The sequence below is a fragment of the Plectrocnemia conspersa genome, unplaced genomic scaffold (genome assembly GCF_051122295.1).
Source record: "Plectrocnemia conspersa isolate PC_06_02 unplaced genomic scaffold, ASM5112229v1 ptg000008l, whole genome shotgun sequence".
NCBI lineage: Eukaryota > Metazoa > Arthropoda > Insecta > Trichoptera > Polycentropodidae > Plectrocnemia > Plectrocnemia conspersa.
The window spans coordinates 26,927,469-26,951,421 of record NW_028277172.1 but is presented as its reverse complement, the minus strand read 5'-3'; the positions used below and the strand labels follow the sequence as shown (position 1 = coordinate 26,951,421).

Sequence of the window (23,953 nt, the reverse complement as noted above, 5' to 3'; positions counted from 1 at the left end):
GAAAATAAACTTTATTCAAATACTGCAAGGACTATAATACGAAACGCTTATATCTCGCGAGGAAATAACTTTTCCGGGATTTAAAGCGGAAAAAGATCGGTTAACTGTGTTGCTCTGTAGGAATGCTGGCGGTGATTAAAAATTATAGTCATTTCTGATCTATCGATCCCAAGATTGCTAGAGCACTGAAGCGAATATGTTTATGGTATGAAAATGTAATGCTAAATCATTCCTATAATTTTCCACAATGCTCCAGGCATTCTCCAGCAACTTTGGTGAACTTTGATCCTCGGGTGAAAGTTATGTATTTGCCTCCAGCAAAGTATAATTAGAACGAAGAACCAGGTGTGATTATAATATTCAAGGCTTACTATAACCAAACGATCCTTTGCAGGTTTGAATGTTGCTACGAAACAGACCATTAAAATGACTGTTGAATATTTCTCAAAAGCTTTTTTTGTGCTGGATGAAATAAGAATTAGTAATACATCGGTGTATGTAAAAAAAATCCAAAAATTGATTATATTTATAAAGCAGAAAAGCATAAAATGTGATACTGTTGACCTCTCATAATACATAACCTACACTGTATTAAGCAGAACATTGTGCTTTTAAAATAATTTAAAAAAATATAATACAAATCTGGCCATCATGACTTAACAGGTTTTCCCAATGCGTCATTATGGACAAACAATAATTATAGCATTAAAAATATGATTCACATCTAAAATAGATGTGTAGTGTTTCAAATAATTGTTACCAGCTCCTCACTGCCTATATTATATAGACAAAAACATCCTTATTTTAGGAAAGATCGTTGAGAAGCTAGATAGAAGTTCTATCCGCAACAGGCAAGAATCAGGGACGCGATCGCAACTCTTGGGCATGAGTCAAAAAACTTAATTTGTGAAAGGCCAGATCATAAATATTTTAGGGCTGCCGAGCCAGATAGCCAAATTAAAGTGTTCAAATTTTCAAACGCAGTCCAAGTTTTATAATATTCACAGCAAAAGATAATTTGCAACGCCATTTAGTATTCGATAATAATATATAATTTTCCTTAAAAATAATTTAAACGTTATGTTTTATTAAAAATATATGAACAAGAGCTTTATATTTTTATTTTAAAATAATTAAATTATTGTCGGTTTGTAATTTACTTAATATCAAGAGAAGCAAAATTGACATAAAATGAAATAGGTCAAAGGGCGAATTGTTGTAACAATCCAAATGTCCGTTTACTTAAAACCTTGGCAAAGGACATAAAACGTAGATTTCGACGAGAGAATTTTAATCGAAACGAATAAACGCCTTATAGTCCATTATATCGGAAGAAGAAGGAAAACACTATGTCGCTTTTTGGTCAAATGGAATTTTATATAGGCACGCACTCTTCGTTGATTGCTACCTTTCAGTACTCAAAGTTCTATTTGTAGACTTTCTCTCGAAATTTTGCTTTATTTTAATACATAAATATAAAATGTCTCTTAACATAAAAACACGCCTAATGTTAAAATAACACGTTTTAAACTTAAAAGTCTGTGATTTATGACGCGTTCGCGTGATAATAAGGGTGCGGTTTATTATATGTTTAATTAGACTATTCCGTGTGTCTGACTTTTTAAATAAAATAATACGCTTCTATCCTTTAATTTAAATTAAATAAATCTGTGGCAAGGCCTTAAAATAATTATTTTATATTATGAAGGCAAATTAATTCATACGTTTTGATTGTGAGCTTAGACTCTAAGCCGTATAGCTTAATATTAATGCGCCTAAATATTACTAAATTTTATATACTGTTAATTATATTTACAGTTCAACTTTACTTTAAAGCGTCGAATTATACTGTATTTATTGGTATAGTTTAAACATAATAATTATACGACATTAGGTCGAAGGCTTAAAAAATAATTACTATTAATAACCTTATATGCTTATTTGAGATGAAATGATATTTTTCAAAAACATCGTAAAAAGTGACATTATTAAAAATGTGATAGTTTTTCTTTTTAATCATACATGTAAACCTAGACGAAATATTTTTGCGGCATGCATATGTGTTAATTAAATTCTATGATCAGATAAGCGAAAGGAGGATATTGTGCCTTGTTTGTCTAAAGTATTGTAACATATATACGCTGTTAACACCTTGAAAACACCTAGAAAGTAGTAGTGTTCACTACTAACACATTAAAAGGGGTAGATTAGTAATGTGGCCGGATGGTGTCAGTAGCTAGGATACATTACTTTTACATTCACGGTTTTTTTAACTGTTAGGTTTGAAGGAAACGAGCAGGATTTTAATTTAAACGTTAATTAAAAATAATGTTGTTAATAAATAAAAATTTAAATAGTATTTGCTGAGCAAAGATTTTAGCGTTTCTTCAACTTAACAATGAAGTTAGAAAAATAAATTTAACAAAGGTATAATAAAGAAATAATTTTCATCGAGTGTTTCGAGAAAGCAAATTTAATGCTTGACAATACGTTAAATTTGTTCATGTATAATAAACATTTTCTAGAATTTATAATTAAAATACTTTCTTTGATCTGAAGCGTCGACAAATATTTTATTATGACGTCAGTTTTAGAAACTCAAGCGACAATAAAATATCGTTTGACATAAGCTTTCTAATTGATAATTATTGTATTGTTTGTATTTTAGGAATTTTAGACAAATACGTGTACTTTCTAAATGAGTCAATATAATGAGATTCGAATCTGTCGAATTGTCTTTCAAATTTTATCGGATCGAATTGTCTTTCAAATTTTATTTAAATTATAAGTTTTAATTTAAAAAATAAATATATTTATGAATCTCTTCTCGATGTTTCGCCAAAAATGTCTTTCGGCATTTACAGGACGGGTAATTTGAGTGCACTATGTTTATCTTCACACATATATTAGTTTTTCAATGACAAAAAAGGCTTAAAAAATCGAATATAATAAAAACATTTTCATTGTAACATATGTTAAATAATACAAATATAACAGTAACGGACTGTATAAAATTCAAAAATTATTTTTTACCAATTCAATAAAAAATTTTTATGTAATTCACAACACAATCAAAATTTTGCAAAAATTATCTAAAATTGTCGATAAATTCCTAAATTCCTAAAATTGCCTAAACCAATAATATGATTAAAAAGTTGCATAAATGGTTGAAATAATATTTAATTTAGCATTAAATACTTTATTCTTACGATGATTGTGAGATTGTTTTTTTATAGAATAATACATTAACAAATCTTTGTGTACTTGATGCAATTGTGTGTTATCTTATTTACCGCGTACTTGTGCAAGACCGTTTATTTCGTATCTCTGATTCAATATTGCCTTTCAGCTTCTTTCGATGCCATACACACAATTCAATTTCCATTTTAAAATATAATAAAAAAGTGAATTGCACCATAGGTTAGATGTAAGGTCACCTGTTGTCTGGGTACTCAAAGTATCCCAGAGTTCTATTATTGGATTCCGGTCACGTGTCGTCGAGTGCAGTGTGGCGTGATGATACAACGCGATCATTTTCCACTCGAATTCGCGTCAGATTTTATCTTGCTAAAACCGAGATTCCAGTCATCCCCGTTGTCATATTTGAGTCTTTCCCTGACTTTCCGCGGAACCGGTTAATTAAAACTGGCCTTCGCAAAATACACACATATCCTCTTATTTCGCGTCAAGTAAGTTTATCAAATCACGTTAATCTGTCTTAATATGCATGAGTGAATACAGCTAATGTAATTTGACATTCTAACGGAAACGTTTGATATAGTAACATTTACCGAATGTGTGTAAATTATATCACTTGAATTAATACATAGCATAAACAGGAAGCCAAATTTTGTTTTATAATTAAAACAATAAATTTAACTATGGCAGTTTATTTAAGATGCTCTAAAATGCTGAGTGTTAGTATTATTATTTAGTAAGAACAGCTGACGACGGTGAGTCTCAGGTGTTTATCGATTGCCAATGACTCATAAACGGAAAGAGTTAGTCTGATAACTACTAGTAAATAGAGACAGCCAGTATGTCGCTACCTACTATTAGCTCAGTACTTATAATCCATGGAGATATATTTTTCAGCAAAATAAAATGTATGTAATTAAGGAAAAAAAATAATATTCGGTGCTACTGGTATTTTATTATTTAATACCAGTAATACCAAAAGTCAATTTTTTCCACAATACCGATATTTCAACCATATGGTCGATGCTTGCCGCTGAATTAGTAAAATTAATTTTGATCACATCATTTAAATGAGTCTATAATTAACTTAACTTTGAACTTTTGTTTTATTTTAGAAAATGCTTGTTTACATATGTATGTCTCGCAAAAACTAAAATTACAATATGAGCAAAAATTCTTAATATTTTTAGAAATTTTTAACAGCTATGACGAATGGATCTTAAAAAATAAATTTACATTACTAGTCCATAACCCGTTTTTCAAATTATATTTTGTTAAATAGCAATATTATCAATAAAATGATTAGTAGAAAAAATATTCTAGTCTTACAAGATTTAAAATGACGAAAGTTATCTTATATTTTATATATAATTGTTCTAAGCCGTCGCTTCCGCTTCTGGACGCTTAAAATGAAACATTCTGCGTTCAATTCTCTACTCTATAAATCGTATCGCTTTGTATGAACGGTGTATAATAATAAACGTAAACAAAAGAAATATATTTAAATATAATATAAAATAATAATAAAAATTGAATTTGCTTCGAATAATTTTCGAGCCGCCGGTAATGCGTTCTGTTGTTTCGACCAATCAAAAATAAGCATTCAAATATAAAACAAGATTACTAACAGTACCATGACGACAGTTGTAAATAATTATTATTTAATAATAAAATTTTGCTACGCGACAATAATTTTCATTAATTCGTCATTTGACTGAATATAAATAATCGGATTGCAAATTAACTAGGTGTGTTATAACTATCTTACCTTAAATATATACATAATGTGTTGAGAATTAGAAGAATACATTGATTAAACTAAATAAACAATCATAAAACAATCTTCGTAATGAAATCTTCAAATTTTGAATTCCCGGCGACGGGCTCCGAGGCCGAAAAGTGAGTTTTTTCTTTTATAAATAATCGGAATGCAAATTAACTAGATGTGTTATAACTATGAAAATTAAATATATATATAATGTGTTTAGGATAAGAAGAATACATTGATTGAATTAGATAAACAATCATAAAACAATCTTCGTAATGAAATTTTTCAAATTTTGAATTCCCGTCGCAGAAATAACAAAATTCCCAGTATAACGAATTTTCAATTTGTCCCCGAAAATCTTTCATACAAAATGTTTTTACTGTAACGAAAACTGATCTCAGTATAACGAAATATTTTGATCCGAATTTAAGAATTACGTTACAACTTGACACAATATTTCTCCGAATTCAGTTCGTCCTTGACTGCGTGTGCCAGATGTGTTCAAAAGCGACAGCACATGTGTTTGCTGACCCTCAAACTTTTTTTATAAAACATTTATTCCTAAATTTTATTGTGTTTTATACAGTATCCTTAAAAATGGACAAAAACGATCGGTCAACCACATAAGAGGTTATTTTGATGCTATACTAATATGGTAATTAAAAATAAAATAGAAATATATCATCTTCCTTACATTCAATATAACGAATTTTCAGTATACCGAAATTTATTTATTGGTTTCGTGAGCATCGCTTTATTGAGATTTCATTGTAGAATGTTTAATTTATTATTATTTAGCTAAGTTTTAAACCTATTCATAAATGATATACAATATTTAGATTTATCATTAAATAGCAAAGTTTCAAATCTATCGTTAAATATTATAAAACATTTTTTTCTGGAATTATTTAGTCGAGTTGTAAACCTATTTTCAAATGAATTGAAAATGTTAAGTAGTTTTTTATAGATTTTGAACCATTTTGACTATCATTGAAAATCATAAATAATAATATCTAATTTGAACCATTAAATTTAAAAATATATTTTTAAAAATCAGAACGAAGCAAAAATAATATTTAAAACCCAAAAAGTTGAGGGTCCGGTATTTGCACACTCGCTTTCAATAAATTGCCTTTTGAAAACTTCTAATTTGGATTGAATAGACTTAATGTTAAAATAAAATTCATGGGCAAGTTTTCATTATTTACATTTTTTAAATGAAAACACAAATATTTACATATATCAGCTGAAAATGCAAGATTCCTAAACCATCTAGATATAGAAAGTTCTGGTAGAAGTTTATTTTTTTCTATCACATATATTAAAATTTCATCTCGAGGCTAAAAAACGTTTCAACACTTTTCATTATTATTAGTATTAAATGATTTAAGAAAGCTTTTAAACTGGAGATGAAATAATCTATTTTTTAAATGTAATTTACATTACAAAATTTAGCTCAATAATTTTATTATACAATGTTGGTGAATAATACAATTTCCTACTTTTAGTTACTGGCAATCGATTAAAGTAAAGATAAAATAAAAAAATCGTACTTTACTATCGATCCGTTTCATAATTGTACTATTAGAAAAACATTTATAGCCAAAATTTTCAAAATTAGAAAAAATGTTTCAGTTGAAGAAAACATGCGGGTTAATTTTTTAGAAGTAAAGTTGCACGTGTTCGGTTCATCGGAAATTTTAAGTCTATTAGTCTGTGTTTATCGCTTATACATTTGGTAAAGGGCTATTTTGTTGCTATCTGGATATATTCTACTTGGGCCAGATGAAAATCTATTACCAATTTTTTCATAAACCCGATATTTTTCCAGTTCGATTTGGATAATGATATGTAGTTATATTGATAATATTTTTCGATTAAAAATGACTCCTTAAATTATTCTCTTTTAAAACAGCTATAGTCTCTTTACATTCCGAACATAAAACATTATTTCTCACGAAGCAAAAAAAAAATTTCCACACATTTTGAAAATTACGACAATCTAAATCAATATTTCTCTTCTTCAATGGTTTTATTTCTGAAAATAATGATCTAATTAAATACGATTGTTACGAAATAGCTGACGACTGCTATTATCATAAAACGACTTTTATATAATACATATAGCTATAATGAAATCTAAAAACCAGACTCCAGCCGTAATTATGATCCACGTATGAAACAACTCTAAAATATTTTTAGTGTATAAAATATAACATGTTTTTAATTTGTATGGTTAAATATATAAAATACTTACAATATAATTTAATGTAATGAAATGGTAAATTAAACGCGCGATTATATTTTTTTTCGTTAAAATATAAATTTATTTTGATTTATTTAAAATTATTATTTTAATTTTAATTTTTCGCGGGCCGGATCCGGCCCGCGGCTGGCTTTTGCTCACCACTCCATTAAGCCCATAAAGCATTAAAAACATAAAGTTAGTACTTATAGAGATTTAAGTAATTGTATAATAAAACCGCGTATATAATATTTATCCAGGGGCGTGAAATTAGAATGAACTTCTCTTTTAACTAAATGGGTTGAAATAAACTCGCTCGTAGCTACTTGATCTAAGCTTCTACAAATATGATGCATTTTAAGCATCTATACAGTCTTCTTTAAAATTTGTATTTCTAAAACTTACTACGTTTTATAGATAGTGTATAAAAACGTGCTAAATAGTTTGCATACTCTTAGACAAAATAATAAAATTTTACTAGTTCGCCAAGCGATAAAGTTGGAGCAGCGCTGATATATGTATTATATATGTAGGTGTAGAGAAGTGAAAATAAGCCTGGCATATAAATGAAGTGTGGGCACACTTCCCCTCTTAAATCATGGAGGATTGTAGTCGCCGGGGAAGAAATCCTCGGCTTTTATGCAGGTAACCGTAGCATATCCTATCTGGCGTTGGCGTGTTTTCAATAGTCGTACTTTTCTTTTGTGCCACCGGAAGGTTGTGCAACTTCTGACAAAACCCTCTCTTTCGCAAACTTTCAGACTATTAAGTTGGAGTTATTTTAAATGTGGTACTTAGTGACTTAAATTCCTCTCAAAAAAAAAAAAAATATATGTACAATTGTACACCCTCATTAAATTTGCCGACGCGAATAAATTTATTAACTAATATATAATTTTATTTTCTAAAAATAAATAAAAAACATTTTAATTTATTGTACATATTCCTACATATTTTTTAATTGAGATAATAAATTTCGTGAAATATCATTGCTATGTTTTTTAATTGTTTTCCCATATAAGCATTTGCATTTGAAAAATGCTGAAAAGTATGGATGAAAGCATTAATGTCAGGGATTCTGCTTAATTTGCAATATGTATGAGAGGAATAAACAAAAAATTTTAAATAATTTAAGAATCAATGAAAGATTCAATGACGTCAATAAATGTCTTACTGACTTAATATTATCAATATAACAACAGATAATTACTTAAAGTGAACTGGAAACATTATCGGGTCTTAATAAATTAAAACAATTAACTATATTACATTATTAAATTATTAAAATAAAAAATAATAATTATTATGTCTTATTTTAGAAAATCGGATTCAAAAATAGTTTTAATTTGTATAATTTTTAATTTATTTTGTTATATATAATATTTGTAGTTAAATAAATATTAATATAAGTAGCTTAAAACATATACAGTAGACTCCCAGATAAGTAGTAGCGTGTACGTGTACTAAAAATAAGGGTTAACAAGCTTTTCGCGGATTTATTTTATTAAAATCACTAACTCATACATTTTTTTTAATATGTAGTTTGTTCTCTCGGGGAGTGAGGGCGTGTTCTCGGGGATAGTGCTCACAGAGATCAGGTTCTCTGAGCCGCTTTTTTAAAATTAAATAAACGGTTTCTGTTTATATAGTATATACTGAATCAGTTTTATTCAAAATTCAATTTTAAATAAAATCGAAATATTTAATAAGCTATTTTAATGTTCATAAAATGGAATAGTAGGAAGAAATCAACCCCTTTGATATTATGTAATATTATATGAAATAGGAGCTTAAATGCGATCGGTCAATAACTTTCAACGTGTCCCACTTTATTCACAGAGAGACGACTATAATTCTCAACTTTTGTGACATGTTTTGAAATGTTGGTGTATTTATGCTATTCTGCACGCGGCGCAAAACTAAATTATATTAATATACAGGTACATCGTTAACCTTTTATATAATATTATATAGCTAATATATCACGTATGTGCGTATTGATTAAACAGAAATCTGAAAGGGTTTAAAACAAGATGTCAGTACGCCCCCGGATTTGGTGACCTTTGAACGTGGCTTTTAGAGTTTAGAGCCTTTTTTGAAAGCTTTTATTTTACGATATATAACAGTAGCTCTTTTAAAAGTCGTCGAATGCGAATACCTCACAGGAGATTAACTCACCGTCGAATATAAATAATACAGTTCCACTTCGTATTCTGGCGCTTCGGACTTTTAAAAATTAGTTTAAAGGGTTATGATTACATATTAATTGATAGGACAGCACAATAGCATAATTATCGTTGATTCATTACAATATAAATGTAATCCGACCTCAGAGATAGGTTTCGACCGATGAAGGGCTGCATAATTAAAGGCAGCCCTGCGAAACGCGTTTATTAACTATGTCTTGAATTATTCATAGACAGCAGACTATTTCTTTCGGTGTAACAGGTTCCTTCGACATCAAACAAAATTATGGATTCATACCGACAAAAATCTATTAATGCTCTAAACGAAAGTAAAAATACTGTTGCAAGAAGTCAACGAGAATCTTTTTGTTAATGTTACATTTTCTTGTATCCTATACATCATTATTCCAGCTTCTCAGTTTTTTTCAGTGGGGAGCAAAATACAATTAACATGTATTAACTACATCAAAACGAAGCTCAAATTACGTTGCAAATAAGACGGTTTTTTATTGAAGAGTCAGATTAATCTTCTCTGATATATTTTCAATTTATGGCTTAAAACTTATAGAGATGTACGGAAATCACCCTGATTTACTTAAATGGTGATAAATCTTGCTTTGAAAACACTTCAAGTTGCTTAATATAATTTTATATAATTAACAAAAATATATTTAAAGACTGTTAGCAGTCTTTATTAAACCAGCAACCCATAGTCACTCTCGTGCAATCAACTCTCAACTTTCAAATAGCTTTAGATGCTTGTCATGAACTTTTATATTGGCAAGTTGGCATTTACTATATCATTTTGAATAGTGTTTCCGAAAAGTTGGCAAATTATCGGAAATATTATAAATTTAAGAGTCGCTCTAAAACTCTCGAATATTTAAGAATTCTGGATTTTTCTCGGCTCTTTAAATACTCGCTTCTCTCCCTTTGCGTCCCTTCATACATATGTATAAGGGTGTGAGAGAACACGACGCCTTAAAATCATAGTCTTGTATTCAACGTTGGAGCCTCGGTTAACCACGACTTGCCAGTCAATACGCCGCATGTGGTTCACTGCAATAACCTAAGAGATATTGTTTAGATATGTATTATATTAAAATATATAACGCAATAATTATATTAGCAATATTATATAATTTAAAAATATTCTATGTAATAAAAATATTTTTAAGATTTTAATATTTGCTATTACGCTATTACTCGGTGATTTTTCCGGACAAGATTATTCCGAACACAAATTTTTTTCGTGACGCAAAGGGAGGGAAGCGAGTATTTAAAGAACCAAAAAAAACTCACACTACTTAAATATTCGAGAGTATTAATTTAATTTGATAATTTGTCAACTTTTCGGAAGCACTATTCAAAATGATAAAGTAAAAGCCACTGTCTTGACGTGATGTCACATATAATTTTTTCCAACTCCTTGTCACTACAGCTGAATACATACATATGGTAAGCTCGTTGACTTGCTAAAAAAAAAGAGCATTCTCGAGCGCATCGCACTGGTCATGATTAAAAGAATGAAGGACGTAATCGCGACTCATGGCACTCTATAGCCCACAGCTGAAATCTTGATTTCACACCCTACGTTGCAAATTCACTGAATTATATTACAACACTCCTAGCAATAATACGCTTAAAAATGAATACGGATATGGTCCGTATGACCTTTATATATATAATATATATATATTTAATCAAATTTAAAATCATTTTTAGAACTATCGCACTTATCTCTTATATGGTATTTTCCTTAACATATTTCGTTTCATAATATCTTATAGCACAATATTACATTGCTCATTTCGGCAAACAATTGTATTGTGGGTGTTACACTGTAACGAAATATTAGTTTATACCGCAACTCCCGCTCTGCTTCGCGGTAATTAGTTAATTGTGTATTTCAGACTTTTGTTCGTGAAATTATATTTAACGAAACTTTACTTGATGATTTTGTAAGAGGTTTTACACATAGGCGTTTATTTTTCATCCACATATAACTGCAATTGGAACAATAGCGCTTCAGGAATTGACCATTAAAAATAATTTACAGCGTCACAGCTTAACTTCGAACAATAAATAAGTCTATATTTCTATGATATTGTAACACGCAATACAATAATCGCTGTCTTGGTTAACGATCATAAAGCTTATAAGATAATTCAGTTATTTATGTTATAACACCTTGGATAATATTCGAAAAGGTGCGGTTTTTATCGGTGGTAGACGTACGAAAATTTCCCGAGAACCTCATTTAGTGTAATTGGCCAAAATATACCTGTTGAATATTAAGCAATTTTACCAAACTGATGCTGATTTATATTTAAATATTATTATATACAACTTAGTATGTTTTATTAGCATTAATACAAAAACAAAAATAAAAATGGATAACAATAACCCACCCCGAGCACAAAAAGTAAAAAAATACATATTTTTTTTAAAATCACGATAAAATATAAAAAATATTAAAGAAATCCACTGACTGGCCAACTTTTGCCCCCTTCCCTCCCGGAAAAATCTGAAATGCCCTCCGTAAATTTAAATCAGAATTTCTAGGATTTTTTTTTAAATAATTATTAAACCATCTTAAAACTATATCACTTAAACCAAATATCTCTAATTTCTTCAATATTATTATTCTGTCTAATGTTTAAAAAATTATCTTAAAATCCAAGTAAACTGCTTCAATGGTTTATTTTTTATCCTTGCTCAACAACCAATCATGTATCACTACTTATAATACAGTCTCTGTGAAATCTCTGAATTCCGATTGGTGTTCACTATTTTTTTTATTTTACACTATTTATTATATTTTATGTATAGGTATAATCAGTGGCGTAGCTATGGGGGGGCGGAGGGGGCGGGCCGCCCCGGGCGGCACTTGCTTGGGGGCGGCATATTCGCGATGAATGCACTAAAACATATATAAATCCATGAATAACAAGAGCTAAATAATAACTAATTTGTTATTTTAAGAAATGCTGGTTTTATCACTTTGCAAAAAATGTATGGGGGGGGGGCGGCAATTTTAAGGATCGCCTTGGGCGGCACATACCCTAGCTACGCCACTGGGTATAATAGTAGCAATCATCAAATTATCAGGTATTTCTCCTTCGCAGAGTGCTTTATTGACTAAATATAGTAGTTCACGTTTTTTTTATTATATTTACATCAAATTCATCAGTACTGATTCCATTTTTTAATTTACAAATTATCTTGTGATTTGAATTTTTCAAATATTATTTTATTAAATTAAATTTTACTATCCACAATATTATTGCATATCATATTAACATACATTTAAAGTAATATATATATCGTATTATTATACCCAAATGATGGGTTGTCTATTTGTGCAAGACGCATCAGTGTTAAGCTGTAAGGCCCTACACATACACTTACAAAACAAATAAATAATTCATATTTGTTTACGTGTATATGTTGTACGTGGTTTCCACAATAGCTTAAAGGGCAGGAATATTTTATTCATAAACGTATTATGTATATTTGTTCGAACGAAACGTCTTATTTATGTTCAAAACACACTCACGCCTACGATTACGTAAAAATAATATAATACTCTAAACGGATAAAATATTAACGAGATTTCGTTTTTATAAATTAAATCAATTAAACGTTGTTTTATATTGTTTCCCGATCTTCAGAAACTCTAAGTTCTGAAAGCCTCAAACCATTTAGTTCACAAATTGTAAATGTGCCTGTCCATTATCTTTACACGCGAGTTACTTTTGAGTACTTTTTACGACTCTCCGGTAAAACTCTTTGACAAATTTATGTATAAAAATAAAATACTGCCAGTTATTGTCTGCACCTTTAATAAAAGTAAACAATAACTCACGAAAACGTCAAAATAAGTTTGGAAAGCGGCGATTTATTATCCGGCGTAGTATATTGCCTTCGATTAATCATTTGGAAAGCAATTTCAGACTTTTAACTTTTCGGCGAACATTCTTACTATGATTCTCGAAACCGATTTATAATACAATTCTATACGAACAAACTTTACTTTGTATCGGAATTTTAAACGTTTTAATTAATACTTTGTTCGGTGTTTTCAATTAAATTACATAGACACGGTTGAATATTCGCGGGATTACGAGTTTCATCGACGATTAACATTTCTTAAACTGATTACATTTAAATTTTATATTTAATTATTACAAATCTACTATGATTTTAATATTTCAAACACATACGCCTGCACTACTTAATGTTAATGCTCACACCTTCAGAAGATGTGTCCCATACCACATAAAATGTTCCAACTAGTTATGCGTCGCTTTCGACGTGAAATAACGAACATTTAGCCGAGTTTTCGCATAACGGAGCTCTGCCGAATTGACCGAGATGACCTTTAGAAGCAAGTTCTTCTGAGCAGTAACCCGAATCATATATATTATAAATAATTTAACTCGATTTTCGATACATGAATTTGTAGTTTTGAAGTACTTGTACTTAATAGACCGATCAATATTATAATTTTATCGAACTGTCTATAGTCCTCAGTAGTTTGGCATTTCTTTAAATATTGCAACATTTATAATACCTGAAAGTATCTCATGGAGACTATTACTAATAAAAGTATTTTTAGCCCCTTTTATTAAAAAATAAATATTTTTTACTTAAAAAATAATTGAATAAGGCAAAATATTAAACAATGTCAATTTCATTGAAAAATAAATAATTTCTGCAAAATATTAATCTGCATCATCCCAGATTATCTCTTCATCTCCATAACCTTTATTTTCAATTAGTCTGGGATCGTATCTGGTCCGAGAATACGGTTAACCCACGATTGCAATAAAGAAAAGCCGAGTTATAAATTATTTATCGACTGTGAGTTCGGGGCGGCTTTATGTTAGAACGTAATCTGGGGCCTTAACGACGCCAAATAGACCGTTTAGCGGAATGGGCCACTTTAGAAAAAAGCGGAATTAAAAACGATATCAAAAGAGACCTAGCGTTGCCTCTAGTATTTTTATTTTTCACTCCGACGACGACGACGGTTTTAATCCCATTGTAAAATACCCCTCGCTGTGAATTTAACTTCAACTAATATTTTTTGTACAAAAAATATTGAAGCAAACGCATACTTTGTATATAGCATTTTACATTTATTTATAAATCAGTTGTAGATATTTTACATTTATATTAAATAGTATATTAAATGATATAGTAAATTCATTGTTCAAGCTTTTGGCCAATGTTAAGGTACTACATATATATTTTTAATGAATGATGCTTGAATATTAAATTCTGGGCAATTTCATTTAAAATATATTCTCTTTTCGCAGTAGCGCCTTCCAGAACTCCCACGTTAAATTATAAATAATATCGTATTTCCTCGAAAAATCTTTTTCAATGATAAATATTTCACAACACATCTGCCTGTGAAAATATCATAAATTTATGGCCTGCCTTCAACTTAGATGTTTAAATGTTGAAAAAAGAATCTTCCGCACAAGAAGTTCATCTTCAACGTTCAATGCATGTATGTAACTTTTAGCATAGTTTATTGTCTCCAAATCTGCTGTTATTTTTCAATTTTTTGAAGAAAAATCTTGATAAAGGCAAAAATTTTATTTTATTTAATCTTTATTTGTTAGTCTTTCCTAGATTTTCATAATCTCGTGGATAAATATTTTAAATATATAAAAAATATGTTATTGACTTACACTAATAAATACAGTCTGGGGTATCAAACTTACCTAGTAGTTGTTAATTGTGTTCACGCATTGGGCTAACGTCTGTCATTTTGCAACTAAAGATTAAAAATAAATATATTTTTTTACAATAACTAATAATATTTTTTTAAATATGCTCATTTTTAATATAAGTAATATATTATATCTCTAGTAAAATAATTACTATCGTAAATCTGAATAATTTTTTTCTTGTTGTTAATTTTATTTTTTGCTTTTAATAGTATTGTATATATCTAAAAAAACACGATTAATTAGTTCACATTTTTTTTAAATGTGAACTAATTAAATGAATTTTGTATTTACAAAAATATATTATTGGAAATAAAAATTCAATGATTTTTTTTATGTCGGCTGCGAGGAGCTGGTCCGATTCGTTCAATTAAGTTTTATTATTATAATTTTTTTTTTTAATTTCTTTTGTTTCTAACTTGTGATTTTGCGTATTGTAATACAAGTATGCTGGTCTTAATTTAATTAAGATAAATAAGTAGCTATCGGATAATATCAGTATTTTACAAGTGAGGCGTGTAATATGTTATTAATATTAAATATAAATGTTCTTATTAAACTACATTATATTAATATTATATAAAAGGGTAAGAGATAAGTATTTTATGTAAAGTATAATTAAATTGAAATGTTTAAAAGCTCTTCACGTTATATTATTTAATTAATCTTTAGAATTAATTTATAATCTTTTGATGTTTTATTATTAAAAACCTAAAAAAAAACACTATTAATATGACCTTTAAAATAACGTGTAACATGCATCTAATGGTGGCTCGTGCATAGGAGCTGTGACACTGCAGCACCCTCATAAGATTAAAGAATAAAATATATATATGAAAATTTATAGTTGTAAATATAATTAAAATAAATATTAGTACAGAAATAATAAACTGTATTTGGACGCCAGTCATACGTAGCTCCTCAATAATGCTAATAAAACGTAATAAATCAGTTAATTTTAGGTTATTACTTACTTTTGACCGACGTTTCCTGCCATGGTCTACGACAGACGTTGATGCAGTTGGCATTCTGTTGTCGCTGGCATGTTTTATCTTTGCTGTTTTATTTATATCGTGATGTCGTTTTTTTTAAGTTTGAATTCAGTCGTCTCTCATCTGAAATTAAAAGGTAAAACTTTTTTTTTGATCTCGTATAAAGTATTTTTTAATCTTGATTGAAGGAACTTCTCTATTAGCTTTGACTAACGAATTTAATATATTTTTTATTTGTATCGTTTTGCCAAAAACATGATATTTTCGTGCTCTGATTATATTTGAGTTATGTGCTGATATGTTTGTCTATATATGTACATACTTTTTCACAATCGGCAGAAGTTATTTAGTACACTCCTCACGTTTCCATTCCATCGATCCTTGTTTATTTTTTCGGTAAAAAATGTTTCGTTTAATATTTTTCCTATTCATACATATTATTTATTTTTATAATTTCGAGGTAGGATTTAAAATAAAAAAAATGATTACTGAATATTTAAAACACATTTTGGCATGAATATATTTCAGCTATTTTTTCACTGCATCAAATTTGATTATTTCGTCTCTCAAATAGTTGCATAAATAAATGTTAATTAGTTCAAATATATTTTTGCAACACAATTTTGATTATATGTATATAAGTATTTAATTTAAAATGTCTACATTGTTCGTTTTTTAATGTTCACGACGTTTCACATATACATATTAATTTGACGCATAACGAAAAATTTAGTTTAAACTTCAAATGAGCCTCATTGTAGATGAAATGAAACGCCCACAATAAAAACCGCGTTTTAATATAAAAAAAAATTCAGAAATGCCTTAAAATAATTTAATTAACCATAAAAATACAACTGAAATAAGAAAAATTGCGACACGACTAGGTAAAAAATTATGGTACCTAATTATAAACATTTTTTGTTTAATTAACGTCAGGCGGTCAGACTATTAAAGATATGGGCGTGCATTACATGCATTCCACACGCCCCTTTTTCTCACTTACTCTTGTCAATTAACACGCGAGCGAGCGAAAGGGAATGTATCTCACCATACGCGCCTGCTGTATATACATGTTTTATTGATGTTATAAATTTTTCGTTACACAGTTAATATTGTCTAATCATAGTACGATTACAACGATCTAAATATATAAATCACTGACATGTATTATTATAGCTTACAATCAGATGCATGACATAGCTAGATTTTATTTTATTTTTCATTCGAAAGATTAGGAAAATATATTGAAACCTAACCTGTGATAATATAATAAACACCAATTACAATCTTTCTAAAAATCTTGGATTAATATTTTCAATATGGGATTGTGCCCTTGAGATGACCACAAAGGCCTTGACCAAAAAGGTTTTTGATTAATAAGCCATATTAGTTCAAAGAATGCAAAATTATTTCTGTGGTTTTCGTTCCAGTCGTGTCGTGAAACTGTCGTTAATTTCTACTTTGGAATTACAAACTTCAGATTCTTTTTTCATGTGTACATATCACACAGCAATCGACATTTTTTTCTTAATTACGAACAATCCATAAAAGTAGAAAAATATAAAGCATTTTACACCATGTCTAAAAGTTTGTCTTTGGTAGCTTTGGCGAGATTTTGCGTTTGAATTTAGTCGATTATCCCGGATTTCTTGACATAATGTTAATTTCTGTCGCATCCAATGAATAATTTGTAAGTTTATTGATGAAATGTAATGAATAAATGTATAAGAGAGAAGTATATAAAATATTCGAACAATCAAAATATATCAAACAATTAATTTACAATTTCACTGCTCAGTATAAGTAAAACGAATGATCCGGTACACGTATTTCCAGATGATAAAAGATTTGCAGAATTGTGACGTAACATCGTTCGATGTTTAAAATACATTAAACAAAACCTGAAAGTCCTAAAAGTACTTTTAGTTTCAGAAATTTCATTGGGTCAAGTTGGTTTTGAAAAATAAATGGACGTTTCACAACTGCCAAATTAAATTTTATAGGCATTTTAAATAAATTATATTTTTGGTACTAGAAATATATATCTACCGGTGAAAATATATTTGGATATGATTTCACTGAAACGCCAGTGAAAATATAACTTTTGAAATATAATGAATTTTTGTTTGTATATATTTTTAGCTTTGAATAGATCGATTGTATTTTTTACAATTAAAGAAGGGGCATTAATTTACGCAGTATAAATTTAAAAAGAAAAAATGAGAATTATAATAAAAGTCCGGTAATTGCGTGCGTTGTGTCAAGGGGTGTTTTTCTCTCTCCTCTGTGTCGCTCGTTAAGGAATTTCGTTCCAAATCGTGTGCAAGACAACGTAAGATCAAATTTGGCGCAAGAGACAAGTTGAGCATAAGATTTTCTGATTAACAACAAGAACGCTTCGTTATCTATCGAGGATTTATTTATTTTTTGAAAACGCTTGACTTCCTCTCTGGTATATAATTAACAAAAAAGTTCACTATACTATATGTTGCTGTTTTGTAATTACACACAAAAACGCGGACGTTTCCCTGAGGTACTTGCTAACGAGTCTTATTCTTTGTGAAAGCTTCGCTGACTTATTCCTTTTTAGTGAACTTCCATTTCAATCACTCATGTCGGTACATACATTTCTATTTTGCTTATTTAACTTAAGAGTAAAGTAGCTATTACGTAAATAACCGTGGTCCAAAACATATTTTTCATTAAAAGTAGAAGAATTACAAAAGTACATTAATATATCTATATTTAGAGTGGCCCATAAGTTTTTCCACTATTGAAAATTCAATAAAAAAAACTATAGTTCGTATGACAATTAATGCTTATTTCAGTGAAATACATTCTCAAAAAAAAGTGTGTCTCAAAAATATTGTCGAAATCCCACCACTGGCATTCCTCGAATCCGGTACCTAGGTTTTAAAACACTGACACAAATTGCGTGACGAATATTCGCCTTATGTTGGATTATTGTGGCTGATTTTTAAATAAAACACGACTTTTGAGATAACCCATAAATAAATCAAGAGGTGACTAATCTGACCATTAAATGTTATCTCTACGCGATATTAGTTTGTTAGGAAAAAAAATTTTCACCACCGGTATAGTTGCATTGGATGTATGGAAGGTTGCCCTATCTTGCTTATTCAGGTCCTCTGATCGTATCCTGGGAATTGCTGGAATTGCAGCTGTAAAAATCCCTTGATAAGTAGGGTAGTGCTAAAAATAGAAGTGCCGGAGCTCTTAACTTTTTTTACGTGTATTTTTACCCACCAATTTTTTACGTGTATTTTTTGAATTAATCAATATTGAGAGTCTAAACATTTTCATTTGTTTAAATGTCTTTGTAAGAATAAAAAAAGCTTATATGTATTAGACCATGTGAGAGTGGTTTTTAAGGATCAATTAAATTATCAATATATCAAATAATTCTTCTATAAAACAAATTGTGCATTACTGTGGGACAGATTATGTGCGAGCGAGCATTTTCAATTCGTTTTATGGAACAAAGTAATAATTTAAATGCACAAATCTCTCAAAATAATTCCCTTATAAATAGAAAAACATTGGTTATGCCACCACTAAGAACACGAAAACGAATCTTGATATCATAAGCTCACTGCCTTTTAATGCGGGCCTTTGTCTGTGGACGCAGCTCTAAAAGTTTCAGTTTAAGAGTGCCACAAATTATAAAAAATATTTGTAGAAGTAATTATTCACTCTTATTTGATAGTCTGGTAATTTATGGCATTCGATGTAAGCTCTCAACCACCTTAGATAAACGTCGCTGCAAATAAAGTAGGAGATTAATGCGAAAAGGTTTCGCAGCTAGACGGCTTGGTGACTTTTTCGACAAAAAGAGGGGAAACAAAGCAAGAGGCAAACAATCGAGCGCTCTCGTTCGACAATTAATTGCTTTTCTGCAAAAAAGTTCGCTTCCATGGAAATTTTGTAGTATTTTTACCGAATAATCCCGTAGCGACTGAATGAGTGTGCTCGTTGATAATATTTAACTAAAACTGAAATACGTAGTCGAATTTAATTAATATATTTATATGCGTTAAAACTAAGGTGAACAGATCGTTTGTACCTAAAAAAATGTTAATAAAAAACGTGTTATTAATTTAAAATATTATCTGAAAAAACACAAATTTTGTTCCAGAAAATAACGCAATTAAATTCATTACCAAGTAAAAAAAACTTCAATCAACTCTACACTTTTCACCAAAGATGTACTTAGATTAGATAATTTTGTCTCGGTATAACTTTTGTATTAAATTATCTAGAGAATTTACTTAATATAAATACAGTAATTGCTTAAAAAAATATGATATAATAAATATGCAAAGCCTTTCGAATAGAAATAAAGTAGCAATATCTAGGTATTATAGTATTGTAGATGATTGCGTTCCACCGCAACTCTCAATAACCATTAGGTACGGGTGCCTATAAATAAGTTGAAAATTTACCATAATCGATCAAGTTTATGGGGGCTCAGATTTACGATTCGAACCGAACAATTTATGAGAGCAAACCTATAGGGTCAGATTATTAGCGTCGTTTCCAGCGATTTATGTTTTCGGCACCGCGAAACAATCCAGTGATTAAAATTGTGATTTACAATCGCGGTCGACGTTCGAAAACAATCGACTGGCTTTTAGTGTTGCCTGCCTGAAAAATAATCTGTTTGGATTTTCGCCAGAGCGTTATCAGATTTTCAAAGCAAAGCTTTAACGCAAAATGGAAGCTAAGTAGGTCAAGTAGAATTTTATGACAGACCAAATTGAGCCTTAATGCGAAATATGCATTAAACGGGTTTGGGATTTTTAAATTAAGGTTTAAATTTCCTACCGCTAAATCCTTAAACTTATAAAAGTGCTACTTCAACTGTAGCTCTCTGATTACCTTGGTAATTTAAATAATAATACAGATGTTTCATTTATATTAAAATATATTAAAATAATAAAATAAAATATTCTTATGATAATTAACAATGAGACAAACATCATGGCACAAGAGGGATTTCTTTTGATCACACAACACGGGTCGTTAAGAGAATCTCTTTTGTGACAAAACGGTACGGACTCAATAAATCCCCTCAATGAAGAATTCGAAAGTCGAGTCAAGCAAAAAACTCGCTTTCGAAATGCAACATCCGATTTCTCGAATTCTCAATACAAGCCACTGCAGCGATTGGTTAGAAGATCGATGCACAATCTCGATTGGCTAGCTAGCGTGCATCTTCTTAAAGGATATAAGCCCGGACTCCGACGAGTAGAAGGCAGACGGCTCAAGGCAGACGGTCCGAGATACGAAACGGCTGAGGCACGAGACAAGAGACGTCACCAGACAGCAGAGCCAGAGAGCCAAGATCTACCAGCAGCCATCCGGATTAACCAGCCACGCGCCCTTACCGACAGAACTGAAGATCACACCTGACAATCACCGCACGCAGCCACAGAGCCCTGAGACATCATCACCTGCACGTCACACCGAAGAGTCTCATTGGCCGCGAGGTCAACCACCCCTAGAGCTACGCCCCCTAAACTTGAGTATTTTAAATATGACCATGTATTTAAATGGTTCGCTTCTAAAGCACCCGTGTTTAATTAAATGCTTTTTAGTGGGCAATTATGTAAGATGACTACAGTATAAAAAATATATTAACCTGTTGGCGTGCGCAATTAGAACTCAACCTCCGAGTAACGAAATTCTTCAAATTCGCCCCGTGCGCTTCAATTGCTTGCGTAACGCCATAATGCCGTTTATATTGGACGAGGAATAATAAAAACAAGACAATTACAGGATCTTTTATTGCGCAAAGAACAATGGCTAATTTGCGAAATCTGCGAGACGAGGTAATTGAAGGATTTTTTCTGGCGAAGGGAACGTTTCATCTGGCCACGGTGGATGATTCGAGCACCAAAGACGCTAAAGCCTTAATGGGCCGTAATAATTTCGAAGACCCTCGCATTTACGACCCAGATCTTGGTACGACGCATTGCTCACCCGGGAATCGATTAAGGATTTGCGCAATGAAGAAATCTGGAAAGATCGTTAGAAAACAGCTGCGACGTCAAGTCGATTATATACATAAAAGTAAACGTAAAAATAAATATCAAAAAAGTAGACCCTGTTATTTTATATGCGATACCAATGTGGGTTTATTAAAATCTCAATGTATTTTCCTAGCCGTATATTTTTTTTTAGTGTGATTCAAAATCATTTGATTTGGAATCACACTCAAAAAACGATTCACTTAAATGCTTAGAAAATATCTATAAAAGCAGACAGATTGTAAATATAAGATATTAAAAAAAACTAGTTAAATATCAACACTATATATTGTTTCTTCTGAAACGTGTACATGGCAGATAAGAGCCACACTTTAATAGCTCGTCGAATCCCTCGGTTGTATAGCGGAGATTGATTTTATTTTTAATAAAATAGTTTTTATATTACATTGACATCCGCTACATTGATCACCGCCGGAAATTGCTTTATATATTTACAGACGCGCTATAAACGAAAATAGCTCTTAGACCTTCACTCTTACTTGAGATTAAATTCACGACAATTTATTTTGTTTCAGGCGCAGTCGACAAGAAGGAGTCTTTGTGAAAGTGAATAGTTACAGTGAGATGTTGAAAAGATGCGTGTTTCGCTAAAAGCGTAAAAGTGTGCATGTCACCGGTGAACACTTCCGTTTCCGGCATGAAAGGGAGGCACCAGTTCCGGCGCCGTTTCAGCTTGCAGCCTTCTTTCCTCAAAGAGGAGCCAGAAGATGACAGGAGGTCTATGCAAAAGTAATTCTTTCCTTTAACACTTTAGCTCATAGTAGTGATATATTTTATCCAACACACAATAGAAACGAATATATATTACGTTCACAAATAAGTAAGTACGATCTTTTACCCCCAACTTTGCTATACTAATATATGATATATTACATAATATATTATTGTACTTGATAAAAATCAAGTACAACATTTATCTTAATTAATAATATTCTAATAATTATATTATTAAATATAATTATTAAATTTACATATAAGATCGAAACAGCGTAGTCCGTATCGTCTCAGACTAATAACTCTGAGGTTACGGGTTCGAGTCCCGGCAGTGGCACTCGAATTTTTATTTAAAATAAATGCGTTATTATTAAAAAAAAACGGCCCCAGATGTAGTGATTGGTTATAAATTATATAACACATAATAATTTATAATTATCAATATAGATGTCACCGATTCCAAGACTTTCAGTCTGTTGATTAATACTTTCTAGTAATTATTATGTCTGATTGACTTACTCAGTTGGTACAGATTTGCCTGTTGTAACGCATTGGGGGTACGCCTGTCAGGTTACAACGGAAGACTTAATAAAAATATACTTATTATATGTTACTAAAAAAAATACGATTTAATAATATTTTAATGGCAATAAATGAATATAAACAAATTAGGCAGACGTAAGCCTAATCTGTTACAACAGTTACAACAAAAAAAATGTAAATCAGTGACATTTTTTTATAAATTTTAAACTATTATTAAAATTAACAATATAATATAGATTCTATAACAAATTCTATATGATTCATTAGTTTTACAGCTTAATACATATTATAAAAAAAATAGTTATTTGAAGCTATCTACGATTATATTTGCTATACAAAAAAAATTAAATATGTTCGAAAAATATTTTTTATTTAATTAAAATAATTGATGAAAATGAGTTTAAATAAAAAATCTTTATTTTTCTCTATGTATGTAGTGAGAAACTTTTTAATTTTTTTCATTTTTTATTGTCTGCTTATATCATGGCGTTC

The 23,953-nt window shown here is 30.0% G+C and overlaps 1 protein-coding gene across 1 annotated transcript in view; it reads left to right on the top strand.

Moving 5' to 3' along the window:
* Positions 1-23,953, top strand: part of LOC148233600 (ras-related protein Rap-2b) — a 39,676-nt gene that overhangs the window by 3,643 nt on the left and 12,080 nt on the right. The window contains exon 2 of the mRNA XM_088190572.1: positions 22,720-22,933. Coding sequence (XP_088046698.1) covers positions 22,812-22,933 — 122 coding nt within the window. The 5' untranslated portion in view covers positions 22,720-22,811. The remainder of the gene's footprint in view (positions 1-22,719; positions 22,934-23,953) is intronic.